Genomic DNA, 15,997 nt, shown 5'->3' on the forward strand with positions numbered 1-15,997 from the left:
ATAATAACATATATAATTCTTCAACAGATATTTCAACAGATAAAAACATATATAACAACTCCAACAAATGATGGTCATTCAAAAATGTAATAAACCATTAAATGTAAATACTCTTACCTAACATATATAATAACACCAACAGACCACATATCTAATGATCTATTATATTTTCTATTACTTAAAACTTCTGGTGCTAGGTATGCTGGAGTACCAACTATTGAACGGCGAAATGATTCACGACCAATAATTCGTGAAAAACCAAAGTCACATAACTTAATCTTAAGAAATAAAACAAATTCAATATACTTAATAATTTATAAATTTTATAATTATTTTATAACATTTAATACAAACACAAACACACCAACAATGTGTAAACTTGCCAATAATTATGACAACTCCTGATTATATGTAACGAAAAAACTTAAATTTTCAGTAAAAAATAAATCTTAAAAAAAAATAAATATTAAAACTTATTTAAAAAGATTATTTATACAAAAATCGAATGCAGTGTAAAAACAATTTCAAAATTCAATTAAAACATATTTATTGTAAACAAAATTTAACTTAAAAAAAAAATATGCAAAAGATCTTTTTTGATTAAAATTTAATTATTTCTGATAATTCATTTGCCTTTTATTTTTTTATCCCGCTCGGAGCGAAAAAATCACTAATTGAAACTTTTTGTTTAACATAACTAATGATATCCATTATAATTTTTATAGTAAATTTATTTTTCACATTGTTTTCTGATTAGATATCTCCCAACAAATGTTTATACTCTGATAAAGTGTGCAAAAGCATATATATGCAAACAAGTTTAAGTACCTGAGGAAATCCTTCCTTGGACTCAACACCAGACAAAAGCACATTTTCAGGTTTTAAATCGCAGTGAACAATGTCCATTTTATGAAGAAAATTTAAAGCTGCTAGAATCTTAAAATAAAAATATTATCTTTTTAAGTATAACACCACAGAAATAACAATTTATAAAAGACTGTAAAACAATTTAGGACAAAATCAGGCAACTCATTTAATTTATATAAATGGTCTAAATTTGAGTTTGAAGTTAATTTTAAACCAAGAAATTTTTGTAGAAATATTATTAAATAAAGTATTATTAAATATTAAAATAAACAACAAAAAAAAAGATTATAAATAATTTAAATGTAAATTTATGTTGTCTACACGATCATAATAAATAATTTATCACTGAACATTTCAATAAATAATTAATTGGTCAAATTTTATAGTTGTTATAGAAACATTAGAAACAGCTTGTTGTATCTATAACGATTTCTATCATCAGTTGTTATTTAATTTTATAGTTCTATTTATATAACATGATTTCTTTTAATACTAGTTCGAGAAGTATCATAAACAAAATAGTTCAAGTAAAAACAAACTTGGTGACAGATAAACTTGGTCTGCTTTTCCGTAAGTCTTGCATTAGGGCTGCCTAATATCATTTCCAACATGTCGCCTTTCATTTTTTGCATTACAACAAATATCTATTAATAACAATAAAATTATACTTCTATAAAATAAATATTAAGCCAAAATAATTATAAAAAAATTATAAAATAAGAGACATGTTTAACCATGTTTAAAACTATATTATGAGCTAAATTATTTCTTACTCGTTCTGGTGTTTCAAACATTCTCTCCAGATTAACCACAGCTGGATGACTAATATTCTAGAAATGCATACACATAAACATAAATAAGGAAATAACAATTAAAAATACTTAATATATGCTAAATTTTAAATTTTATTTAAAAACTATGCATTTATTTATGCACACATTTAAAAAATAAAAAAACATAATCATTAGATACTTCATATTTTAGTATATTATAAACTTAAGAAATTAACTAAAACAATTAATGATTATGGAGACTGTTTATCTTTTCGAGTCATATGAATAGATTGTCATATTACCTTTAGCTAATAAAAGCATCATTAAAAATTTAACCAATTTTTTTTTTCATTCTATATTCACCATCCTAAGCACTGGGCTGCTGCTAAGAATAAAGCTTCTCTCCTTTTTTCACTCTCTTTATAAGGCTTGATAAATAAAAAGTTTATACAAAAAAACAAATCATTGTTGATTGACTTTTAGAGTGGGAGTTTAAAGTTGTTAGAAGCTGCAGTTGAACAGTTTGAGACCACTGTTCGAAATCAGTTGCTTTTCTGAAAAGTAAAAAAACATTGTTCAAACTAGTAAAAAATATCATTCAAACTAGCCAAGGCTGTACCACAATTTAAAACAAGATTAAGATGCTAAAATACTTAATGTTCCTTTTTTGTAACAAAAACATCAAGTCAACTAAAAAATAATGAAAAACCCTAAACTTTAAAGTGCATAGTTCACAGGTGTGGGTGCATAGTATACAAGTGTGGGCGATAGTATACAAGTGTGGGTGCATAATTCACAAGTGTGTGATTATTTCAAATAGCAGACAGCTGGTCTATAGAAATTTGGCAAATGGAATTTTATTAGGTTTTCATTAGATTTTAAATATAATAACAATTACTACAATTATTGTAACAACTGTGTTGTTTAAAAATACCTATGAATAATTTTTTTTTAATATATATCTTTGCAAAATATAAGTTACCCAAAAATGTTTTATAGGCATGACTAAATATACGTCATATAACGTATTGTCCTGTAAAAAACACAATAAAATATTGCATTTATACTTATATACTTCTAGATGTCTACACAAAAAATTATACCCAACTTTTTGTTTTAAACTTTCCCTTGGATAGAAATCTTTCGTCTTCTTGCTGATAAATGCACTTCTTATGTAACTTCTTGGATTCAGGCTGGCATGGAATCTTTTATTCCCTCTAATTTTCCAGAAAACAGAAATCTGTTTACTATTGCTAGAAACTATTATAATGAGGTTTTGTCTAACACCAAAGCCCTTTAGCTATTCTCAGGTCACAAAATCTGGTATTTTATCTTAAAAATTAAGCTCACTGTTAAAGATTTTGCAGAATGGGAATGTTCCAGGCTTCCTGCTCTGGAAAATCTTTAACAGTGTCTATAATAAGGGGAAATCTGTTATTCCACCTCTCTTGCATGGTTCATATTTTGCTATCTCACTTAAAGACAAAGCTGAATCGTTTGCTGAGAAATTTTCATCAATCTTATCTCTTGATTCCATTAATCACATCTTATCTGGTATGGCTGACAAACAGGTTGATCCATCAATTGACATTCGTATCACTCCAGCTTTCGTATTTAAAGTGATATTCTGCTTAGACTCTTCTAAAGCTTGTGGTTTGGACAACATACCTGTTAAAGTCTTTCAGAAGTGTTCTCCAGAGCTGTTGTCTATACTTTAAAAACTATTTAATAAGTGCTTATCAGAGTCTTGTTTTCCAGCCTGCTGGAAAATGGTATCTGTTATCCTTTTTTTCAAAAATTTTGGAGAACGATCTGACTTGTCTAGCAACTATTTCAATGATCTTCTTACTATCATAAACAAGGCTTTTGAATCTTTAATTAACAAACACTTAACTTGAATCTAATAACTTATTTTCTGATTATCAATATGGATTTTGATCTTCTTGTTCTACTGCTGATTTCTAACTCTCACAACTAAGGTGGCATTTTTCACTGATGATACTACCATTTATTCTTGTCTTGATAAGAAGCCAACACTCTCGGATTGTTTGGAGGGGACATTTGAGATAAAAAAAGGATCTGACTTATGCTACATTATGGGGCTCAAAGTGGCTGATGAACTTTAACTCAGATAAAACTCAAACTTTTCAGCTAATCGTTATTGGAATAATCTAGATTTTCCTATGTTTATGAACGGCAATTTACTTTATGAGTCATCTCATAAAGTACATCTACCCTTCAACTTCAAAAATTAACACTTATTTCCGATCTTTCTTAGAAACCACATATCAAACCTATTGCAAAATTATCATTTGCAAAGGTTGCATCACTTTATCGTGCTCGCCACTTTCTTACTCTGGATTCTATTTTTTATCTCTATAAATCTCTACTCCTTCTTGTATGCAATACTATTGCCATATATGGAGCGGATCTTCAAATGATGTCTTTTCTTTACTTTAAGAAACAAGTAGTTTCAGAACAGAGCTTTGTGGATTCAAACCAGACATGTTTTTCACAATTTTAAAGTTGATTTTTGAAATGTAACTAGTGTACCATGATCTTCAAAAAATATCTTGTAAATCAGGCTTTGTCTTTTGATGATTGATTTTAACTTTACATACAAAATGAGAACTTAACCTAAACATAAGAATTGACCTACATGCTAGATAATCAAAAACCCATCTTTTAAACCAGGCCTTGTTAAGAAATGTTAAAATGTACACATTTTATATACAAAATGGGAATTTTACCTACACATTAGGTAACTTACATTACATTAAAAATGTTATCTCTAGAAATATTTAATCTGCCCTTTGATATTGTTTATGCAGCATTTATTTATCTTTGCACACCCTTACTAAATGAAATTAAAAAAAATAATTCACTCTACCCTACTGTCTATGCCACAGAAAAAAAAACATAAAAATAATAATAAACAATGAAAAAAACAACAACAAAAAAACATTTGTGGTACAAAATATTAGGTTATTACAAAGAAAAATATTTCATACCTCCAATATAGTGACTTCATTTTTTAGAGCTCTTTCTTCTTGTGTTGGGAATCTTGACTTATCGATCACCTTGACTGCAACCTCTTTTTTTGTTTTTCTGTGAACTCCTTAAAATGTAATATTTATAACTTTTTAATCTATAATTTTAGTTAATTTTAATATATAGAGAGAATTCCATGCTACATATTAATGCATATTAAATAGAGAAAACAAAAATTTTGTTATTTACATTTCAAAACTAAAAAATAAACTTTATTATAATATTGCATTAACCAAAATTTACCATAAAAAGTAAACTTGTCATTATCTTTCTTATTTCAAAAATATAAAGCTCAAAACATGCATGTCACTTATTTGTCATGATGTGAAGCACTTATTTTAGCAATAACTGAAAAAGGGCGATGGTAACCTCACATAGTGTGTGGGGTTACTGCCGCACACCAGAACAGCATTTAACCAGGAACCTCGCACCTCCTTCCTTACCAATGTTACTTATCTGATTAGAGTCTGCATCAAAAAAAGTAGAATAATTGAAGATTCTATAGCATTAATGAATTTTCATAATTTATCAAAGATTTAAGTTAATAAAAACAGTTTGTTGTATTGATGTATGCATTGTTCTTTTACCTCATTATTTATCATTCCAGAATAATTCAATTCAATCAACTCAATTAGAATAATTAGAATTAGAAACTCAATTAGAATAAGATTGTGATTATTAATCACATTTATCAACAATTAAATCTATCAAAAACCAAATTTATCAACAATCACATTTATCAAGAATCAAATCTATCAACAGCCAAACTTATCAAAATCACATTTATCAACAATTAAATCTATCAACAATCAAATATATTAACAAATGATAAAATTTTAGCATTTTTTGTAATGATTTCTGTTACATGATGTATATGTTGCACAATGTAAATAATCTGTATGTAATTTTAATACTTGTTTGGAAAATATTTTGTCGCAACAACACCATTACATCAACCAAATTAAAACATCATTTGGTATTTCCACCCAAGAATGTTTAACCAACATAAACATATCCTGTTGATTAACTTGTGAATGCCTTTTTTTTTTTTGCATTTTTTTTATCTCACCTTTTATCTCAAATTTTTCTTTTAATTGGAAAATGTCTTAATGGGGAATTGAATAATACTTGCAAATAATCATGTGACTTGAAAAATAGAAAAGCAAACTTTTTGGTTTAATCATTTTGAAATCATATCCGTTGTTTTAAAGCGTATAATTAACCAATTTAATCCATAAAATTATTGAATTAAGCAAATTCTTTAATTAACTTTGCAAAAAAAAAATATTACTAATAGCTAGCACACTGATAAATGTAAATTATGATGGAAATTGATTTTAGTTATGCTGATGAAAATATTCAAAGCTTGCAGCAAAATATCAATTTGAGGTGTTACTCATTTTTACTAATAAACACAGTGTTTTTGTTAAGATAAACATTTTTCAATAAATATAAAGTATGAATAAATGTTAATGTAAAAAAAACAACTTACTACAATATTATATATGCAATAAATAATTATTAAAAAAAAAAGCATAATAATAAATCATTTAAAATGTCAAAATAACTAATTACCTCCATAAACAATACCAAACTGACCAGACCCTAAAACCTCATCTGAAAAAATTTGGTACACTTGACTGATATCCTAAAAAAAATATATAATAGATTTTAAAGCATAAATTAAAAAAAAAAAGAAGAATAAAATGTTAACTAAAGTAAAATTAAAAGAAAAAATGTTAAAAAAAAAATTAGACATTGAATCTTACTACATTTTCCTCTAAATTTTCCTCAACCTCATGACTTGCAGCCACTGATTTAAACGCATTTCTTATTTTTTCAGACCAAGCTATAGCAATATGAGTACCTTTACCACTATTAGGTGAAGATGCAATAACAGTCCCATTTGCATCATAACTGTCTCCTTCACCACAATAATATATTTCTGTGTTTGTTTTGAGTATAAATAAATACGCGTCGCGACCATGACGTACCATAGGCTCTTCAGTTATCTCAGATAAAGGTATATCCTAAAGAACATAAATATAAACAGCTCTTGTGAAAACCTTATGTAGGTTTATTCAAACAATTTCAAAAAGAATGGTCAACATTCAATCATAACAAATATGACGTTGCTAGTAAAACACTTAGGGTGTGTCAGGGACGCTGCTCAGCGAACATTCATGAGTGATCTCGCAATGAAATAGTTGCACATAACAAAGAAACTGTAAATCCTAACCTTAACCCTGATGATGTAAAAAAACATCACCGATACCAAGACTATGGCAAGCTTCTACAATTGTCTCCTCTTTCTTGATGTTTGTAGAAAAGAGAAAGTTACCAAAAGAATTAAAAACAAAACAATCAACTTAAAAAACTCACTAGAATAACATGCCACAATCCAGAAAAACAAATATGATTATACATTTTGGGTTGTGAATTTTATTTAAAAAACAACAACACAATATTACATATTACAATAATGTCAAAACATTTAAAAACAGTAATTATTAATGTCATTGTGAAAATATATTAAAGTCTGAACTCAGAATTTTATATAAAAAACTTTTTATGTAAATTTTATTTTTATTTTACATAAAAATTCTTTATGTAAAATAAAAAATAACTCTTTTTGTAAAATCAAAAAGATGCTCTTCTTTGCCAATTTACTAAAACTTTATAAACGTTGTTTGTTTTTGTTTATAAAAATAAAAATATGTGACTTATTATTTAAATTACCCGCAAGCACTTTTAGACATTTAGTGACATTGGTTATTGATAAGTAGTTAAAAAAAAATTTTAAAATTACTTTTTTAAAATATTATAACAAAAACTAACAAAAATATATCTTATTTTAAACTTTTTTTATTATTATTTTTTAACTGAGCCTGTAACCAATATCAGTATTTGTTGTATCAGTTTTCACTCCTAAACGTTTAAGCAACATTTAATTTAAATTTTTATTTAAGCACCAAGTCATCATTTTAAAGATATGATTTTATTTGAGATATTATAATTCTTTTCAAAAGAATTACAAAATCTCAAATATATTTGTCTGCCTGCTTAAATAAAGTTGTACCAAACTGACTGCTTAAAAGATACCTAATATTATAAACGTAAAACAGAAATAAAAACAATAACATTAATAAAATAATTATGTGAATTAATAAAATAATTATGTGAATTAATAAAATAATTATGTGAACTATGTACTGGTTTAAAACAAAGTAATAAACACAAAACCTTGATAGGTTCTTTAGCAGTATCTGATTCATACAAGCAAATGCATTTTGTATACAATCGCCAATAATATACTTTTTTCTAGTAATAAAATAAAATCATTTGTACTCAATCACAAAATTTATAACCATTCTTTGTTACAACATAAAATATCATATTATTAGTATAAAAACAAATAAATAATGCAACAAACAATCACATTGTCAGTAGCACAACAGTTAAGTTTACATATATATACATGTATATATATATATATATATATATATATATATATATATATATATATATATATATATATATATATATATATATATATATGTATATATATAAACCAGGGATGCGGAGTCCAAAAAGGACTCCGGCTTAATATCTCTACTTTTTCCAAGTCTGTAGTGTCCAGAAGCTCTAAACATGTTTGTTGACTTATTATCTGCTATAATAAAAAAAATTCATGAGATTTAATGACTTGAAACTTATTGTTTTTAAGCCCGGAGTCCTTGCCGCCATTATACCTAAGGACTCCGGGCTTTAACCTAAAAGTCTTAATTGTTTTTCCTATTAGTAGTCCATAAACTTTTTAATATTTTTAGAGCTCCGGGATACTAAAAACTAGGATAAAGTAATCTTTTTGTGACTTTCGAATCCGGAGTCTTTTTTGGGACTCCGCATCCCTGATATAAACAAATAAATAAATATATATATATATATATATATATATATATATATATATATATATATATATATATATATATATATATATATATATATATATATATATATATATACAGCTATTCACGAAAGTTTAAACAATTACAGAATTTTAAGATCTAATCTTCAGTTTTTCTTGAATAAAAATCTAACAGAAACAGATATCAAATTAATTTTTTTTTTCCAATTTGGTAAATTTGGTTATTTGTTAAAAGAATAAAAAAAAGTAGGTTTCGACTCATCACTGTTTACTCAGAAATTTCATTAAATTTAGGTGATACAAATTAAGAGGTGTCACAAAAGTTTAAACCATTTTATTTCGGATCAATTATTTGCTAATTAATTGATAAATCCGGAGCGAAAGTTTTTTTATTTTCAAATTAAGTTAAAATGAGTAGTTTACAATCAAAAAATTCATCACAACATCATCAGGCAGCTTTTAATTTATTAAAAATCAACTTGAAATATTGTAAATTTCAAATTAATTTCAATTGCATGCAAATGGGTTGAAAACAAGTTTCTAGTGAGATCAAGTGGCAAGTTATTGGTATGGCGAGGACAAAAAATCATTCAAACGTTCAAATAGGCAAAATACTTCACGTTTCTGAATATTGCATTCGAAAAACTATCAAAACCTGGGAACTTACCAAGGACGTCTCTGACATGCCGCATACTGGGAGACCATCCAAACTCAACCGTGACAAATGTGGTATATTCAGAATGAGCAGAGAAAACCCCTCGGCTACAAAAATAATAAAAATAAGCTACAAAAAGCTAGCACAAATCTTCAAAGAGTCAAAAAATAACCCAAAAGTTAGCAGAGAGCTCGTGAGACGAACATTGTTGGACAAAGGAATTGGAACCTACATAGCTGCTAGAAAACCTATTCTTTCAATCATGGATAAAAGTAAACGACGAGTGTGGTCAAAAGAAAGGCTGGACTGGTCTGTAGAACAGTGGGCAAAAGTTATCTGGAGTGATGAAGCTAATTTTCAAGTCGCCAACTGCAAGGTAAGAATCTATGTCAAAAGATTTGCAACTGAGAAATATTCAGACAAGTTTTTGCAACATTGTCGACAAGGGGATGGAGGTTTGGTTGGCATCTGGGGATATTTTTCTCACAAAGGTATAAGCTTCTGTGAGCTGTACGAAGGCCGAATTAATCAATACACCTACAAGAACACATTGGAAATGTGTTTAGTTCCATCAATCAGACACTTGTATGGCAGAAGCAAGCAATTTATATTTCAACAAGGCGGGGCTTTAGCTCACGCAGCTCATTCAATCAAAAAATATTTTTTGAAAAAAAAGTTCAATGTGATGCCCTGGTGCCCAACCCAATTTAAAATATTTGGTCTTGGATCAACAATCAACAGACATACCATGAAATTCAATCAACTCAGCATTTGAAGCAACTTTTGAATGAGTACTGGCTGAAGGTACCTCGCATGATGTGCATGAAATTAGTTGAATTAATGCATAAACGAGTTTATCTTTGCTATAAAAACAAAGGACACTTTAAATATTATTTTGCTTTTTTTTTCATTTTTTGCTCGAATGTTGCAATTCGTTTAAACTTTTGTGCTTCTTATTTTTCCTATATGATTTTTTGTAATTGTTTTTTTCTAACTAAATATTAAAATTTTTATAATATATTCATATTCATTTTAAACTTTATTACTTTTTCTTTAATAAATAAAAAAAATTAATTCGATATCATTTTACAGTTTTTTTTTATTAAACACAAACCAAACATACTTGATAAAAATTCTGCAATCGTTTAAACTTTCGTGAATAGCTGTATATATATATATATATATATATATATATATATATATATATATATATATATATATATATATATATATATATATATATATTTAAACAATTTTAAAATGTATTCTACAAAATAGAATGCTCAATGTTCTTAAAAGAACAGAGCAATTATAAAGTACTTTATATATATATATATACATATCCATACCGTTTTGTCAGATTCAGTAAAATGGACCAGCCAATCCGATTTCAATATCTTTGAACCTCTGATTTTTCTATTACGAGGTGAATTGCTGTTATATAAACTAGCAATTCTTTGAAGTGGAATATTATTTTCAGACACAGATAGTTTTTCAAAGCCATCTTCCTCATCATGGTTTTGGTGAAAAACTGGGTTGTCATTGTCATCTACATCAGGAATATCTAAAGCTGAATTTGCTTGGTAATTAAACTTTATGTATGAATAAACTTATATATGCAATATTTGTAAATATTTGGACAGTAATTTTATTTAGTTTTGACATTTATAATATTTAAATCTATTAAAACAATACAATAATTGATTCTTCAGGAAGTGAAGCAGAGTAAGATAAAACTGTGTCAAAGGAAAATCTAGCAAACCAACATCAGATGGGAGCTCACACCCTTTTATGTCAGGAAAGTGGTCTTCATCATAACACAAAGACACTATCAGTAACCAAAACATTTTAAAATTATTTTATTGAAAATATGATTATTGTCTGTCACACAACACTAATTTTTATTTACCAATACAAATTACAAATGTAGATATGCAACTTAATGGGTTCCAAAAATTTATACATTATTTTTAAATTTGATGACAGTAATACTCACACTCAATGTAAGAAGATAAGTCAGCTCCATGTAGAAGATAAGTCAGCTCCATGTCAGCTCCATGTACTCACAATCAATATGGTTGATTAGCAATGCTGAAAATGTGTATTCTTTGCAGGGTACAATTTATACTGGCAAAAAAAGAATGATATTCACAAGAAAAATCAGGGAGTGGTAAAAGACTTAGCATTTGTATACAACAAAGGTAGAAAAAATATATGCATGGATAATTTCTTTATAACTCTTGCTGTTGTAAAACACTTTTTATTGTTAAATCTTACTATTGTTGGCACAATAAAAAGACATAAACTATATATCACTAATGTTATGGCAACAAGTAAACCACAATAGAATTCTCAACCGTTTTTGGTTTTTCTCTTCCCCTTATTCCCTCAGTTAAAACCAGTATCACGACAATGATTTTTAAATATAACTTTATTTGTGTTCACCTTGTTTAACTTTATTCTAAGATAAGTAGTTGATTTAAATAGCCACTCATAAATTTTTTTTGAATACATGAATTTAAAAACTATTTTATTTTAGATTTTATTAAACGCACAAGTTGTAAATACTACGCTACTTGTAATTATTTTATTAAAGTATTGAAAATTATTTAAAGTATTTTACACTTAGTAAACTTTTTTAGTAATTTTAATTTTTATAGTTATTAAATGTTTAAAATAAAAATTTTAACATTTACAATATTTACAAACCACATTGTATTGGCAAAATTAACATACTAGTAATTATGCTTACGTATTGTATTAAAATAGTTATTCTCTCTATATAATATAGTATAGTTTATATAGACAATAACTATTGAATTACAAAACATAAGCGTTAAGTGTATTTACAAATATTTTCATTTTGATTTAAATATAAGCAATTCTGTTTAACTTTTACAAAAGGTTTTCAAAGTGTGTGTTTAAGACGCTTTTCATTACGTATAATTTAAAAAATTGCGTACATGAAATAAGTTACATTTACTACGGATTTTTTAAACATTAAAGCCATTAAAGTTTGAAAATAACTTTAATGGCTTTAATGTTTAAAAAATCATTAATAATAAATATAACATATCAATAACTTAATAGTCTTAAAACTTTTATAAAGTTATTGATATTGTTTATAATTGATATTTATTATTAAAAAAATATGAAATGAAACAAAACTTTCTGAAAAAGTTTGTTTCATTTTTTTGTTTTCTTAATGTAAAAGAAAAAATAGCAAGCTAAAAAACAAAAGTTCATTCATTCAAAAATTAAAAATGAGAGAACTATATTTTAGTTAAGACTGAAATTTTTACTTGTTTATTATAAATTTATAACTCATTTATTATAAATAATTATTATAAATAAACAGTTAATATTTTTTAGGGCAAATTATTAGACACCCATATCGATCCAGCAGTACCAAAACAGGTCTGGGATCGTCCCTGTACATACCTAAAAAAAAATAAAGCTGTAATTCTAATATCAACACAGCATTCAAAAATGATTTTGTATGATGATGCAAAATAGTAACTATAGTAACCATATATTGTATTGATGTAGATGATGTTGGTGGTAATGTTTTAGATAATTGGGTATTTGTTCTAGGAGATGACCATGGTCCTGATGTTGTTCACTTTACTGGTAAATCTGGACCCAAGCACTAAATTTCATTTGAGTCTAAGCCTATTGAATATCTTGAATTGTTTTTTACTCCTGAATTTTTAAAAAATATAGTAAATTTTACTAATAATTATGCTGATATGTGGATTCAAAATAATCAACATTATTTGAGGTCCCATCCAATATCAAGAGGTCATGGATGGATTAAGCAGGGAAAAACAAATCTTTTAGAGATAAGAGCTTTCCTTGGAGTCGTAATCAACATGGGTCTCATCAAAAAAGCTAACCTAAAACTGTACTGGGATATAAGTCATCCTTGTGCATCTACTCTCTGATTTGTTACCCACTTTAATTGTGACCGGTTTCAACTTTTGCTTAAATTTCTTCCTTTTACAGACATCCATGTACCAAATCAACAACCATTCAAAAAAAATTTATAAAATTCAGTTTTTAGTTGAACATTTTAACAACAAAATTCTTTATCATTATTATTATCCACAAAGAGACATTTCTATAGATGAGAGTATGATTGGCTACAAAGGAAAGACACCACATCTGCGTCAATATATGCCAAACAAACATCTATCTAGATTTGGGATTAAGTTATGGTGTGTTTCAGACAGCACCAATGGTTATTTGTGTCAATTCGAATGTGTGTGGCATATCAAGATGGTAAAAAAAAGCCTATATTACTATCTACTGTTGCCAAGCAGGTTTTGAAGAAGAGGAAATATAGTTATAAAACCAAATGTTGTTGCCCTTGACAATAAAACCATGCGCAGTGTAAATTTGGGTGATGCACAGCTCAATGTGCACTTGTCTGAGCACAGGGTTGGAAAAAATCACGATTTAAAAAAAAAATCAAAAAAATAAGATTTTTTTGATTTAAATAAATTATTTTTTATTGAACTTTTAATATAATTTAAAGTAATATGAAATTGGTTGACTGTGTTTTTGTACATAATGCAGTGGTCAAACAGGTCAGAAGTATACTCAGGATTCTATAATCATTTCTTATAACCTTATACCTCAACAAAACTATCCCCACTATTAGCCATTAAGAGATCTGCAGAAGATCTACTTGCTTGTTTAGAACCTATTGCTTTTGCAATAAATCTAGAAAACAAACTTTTGTGTAAAAGTGAGAAAGTTATCCTAAAGAAATTCAAACAAAGATACAAAAAGACAGTGACACCATCCCATCTTCTGGCTAATCTTCTTCACCCTCATTACCAAGGTAGAATGTTGAATGAAATTGAAAAAAATACTGCGTTAGAATATCCAATCTACAATACCCACATGTTATTCTTACAGTTATGAAATTTAGAGGAAAGTTATACCTTCCTGGAATTTGAATTTAGCTTGGAGGTTTTAACAGCATTATCGCCGGTTCAGTGATTGTTTTACTTGCAATGTTTTCAAAACATGATAACATTGAAAGTAAAACATTAAATACAATTTTGCAATTGATGACTGTGGTAGCTTCATCTGCAGGAGTTGAATGGGTGTTCTCCTTTTATGGCTTGGTACATTCAAAACTGAGAAATAGATTGGGTATGGCAAAAGCTGAATAGAAAAAGATTGGGTACGAAATAGATTGGGTACGAAATAGATTGGGTACGAAATAGATTGGGTAAAAGCTGCTAAGCTTGTGTTTTTCTTGAATTAAAAATTAATCAGCAGAAAATTATTCAATTTGATGTAGATGATTAATTTTAATGCTGGAGAAAAATTTTTTAGTTTTAATTGATAATTATGTTTATTGATTTGTTTTGTGCACTGTAGCATTACCTGTTTTATTTATTTTTATTGTATACTTTGTGTCATTAATTCTATAAATACATAGTTCTGCTATATTTAATTAGTTTTGTTTTGAAATATGACAAAAATAGTTTTTAAATACATTTTTATTATTCAAAAATCAAACATAAAAGAAAAACTTGATTTAAATCATCCAAAAAAATCTTTTGATTTAAATCTTTATTTATAATCAGCTAACCCTGTCTGAGCATAAAACAATAAAGTGGACAACTAAAGTTGCTTTTTCTTTATTTGGTAAGGCAATTTTAAATAGCTATTTATTGTATAAGCTCAACACAAATGAACATAAGCCAATGTTAAGAATAGATTTTATGATGGCAAAGTTTAGCTGGAGGTTATTTTCCAGTGAAAGTAATTTCTAAGAGTCAAACATTAAAAGAGATTGAAGTGGCTAGAAGTACAATTGCCCCATACCCACTTCCACAACATACTGCAAATAACAATCCATTATATGGTCACAAAATTGCGAATGTTGGTGCAGGAAAAAAATTAAATGTGTAGCTGGGCACCAAACTGGAGTCTGCACAAGTTGGCAGTGCCAGTTATGCGGTGTTGAACTGTGTCCAGCCTGTTTTTCTGATTATCACGCAGTTGTGCATTAAAATCATTTAACTGCTTTTAATCTTATATAACTAACAAAAAAATAAAGTTCAAAAACAGTTTTTTTCTTGTTTGTTTTTACCGATTTTTTTTTAGTTGAATTTTTATGTATGGCGTTTAAATTTTATCGAGCGCTCAAAGGGTTAACATGTTGGAGGTCACTGCATTTTCCTCATATAAAGTTTATAATGAAAATAATAAAACAATTATGAAGAAAACATTTTTATGCTCAAAAAATTCAGTAAAGAACTTGCCTAGCCGATGATTGAATCACACATGACGAGTCCTTAAGTAATGCAAAAATATACTACTAAAATTAGGTAATAAAAAAGTAATCATAGATGGTCAAGTAGTAATAATCACAGAAAAGAACACAAAAATCACAGAAAATCCTGTCATATGTATTATAAAATACCAATAAAAAGAGGATAAAAAACACATAAGAAATGCACTGAATATCAACTGATGGTTTGTAATGAACATTCAACAAATATTGTAAAATGCAATAAGTAATATTTCTATAGCTAAATAATAGTTATTATTTCTTTTTCCTATAACATTTACTAGCATGTGTTAATAAACAAAACTTTCAAATTATTTAGTACAAATATTGTTGGAGGTACCTGAATAAGCACCATCAGGGGTCATCAAAGGTGTGCATACAGTGATGGTTAAAGCCTAAACTGATTTTTT

General features: G+C 27.3%; 1 protein-coding gene across 5 annotated transcripts in view; it reads right to left on the bottom strand.

Annotated features, from left to right (window-relative positions):
* Nucleotides 1-15,997, bottom strand: part of LOC100198141 (serine/threonine-protein kinase D3) — a 57,626-nt gene that overhangs the window by 10,116 nt on the left and 31,513 nt on the right. For all 5 annotated transcript variants that reach the window (XM_065805767.1, XM_065805769.1, XM_065805768.1 and 2 more), the window contains 9 exons: nt 10,624-10,844; nt 7,935-8,012; nt 6,461-6,721; nt 6,267-6,339; nt 4,652-4,758; nt 1,641-1,697; nt 1,407-1,511; nt 829-936; nt 118-278 (listed from right to left, as the gene is read on the bottom strand). In XM_065805767.1, coding sequence (XP_065661839.1) covers nt 118-278; nt 829-936; nt 1,407-1,511; nt 1,641-1,697; nt 4,652-4,758; nt 6,267-6,339; nt 6,461-6,721; nt 7,935-8,012; nt 10,624-10,844 — 1,171 coding nt within the window. The remainder of the gene's footprint in view (nt 1-117; nt 279-828; nt 937-1,406; nt 1,512-1,640; nt 1,698-4,651; nt 4,759-6,266; nt 6,340-6,460; nt 6,722-7,934; nt 8,013-10,623; nt 10,845-15,997) is intronic.

The sequence above is a fragment of the Hydra vulgaris genome, chromosome 09 (genome assembly GCF_038396675.1).
Source record: "Hydra vulgaris chromosome 09, alternate assembly HydraT2T_AEP".
Classification (NCBI taxonomy): Eukaryota; Metazoa; Cnidaria; class Hydrozoa; order Anthoathecata; family Hydridae; genus Hydra; species Hydra vulgaris.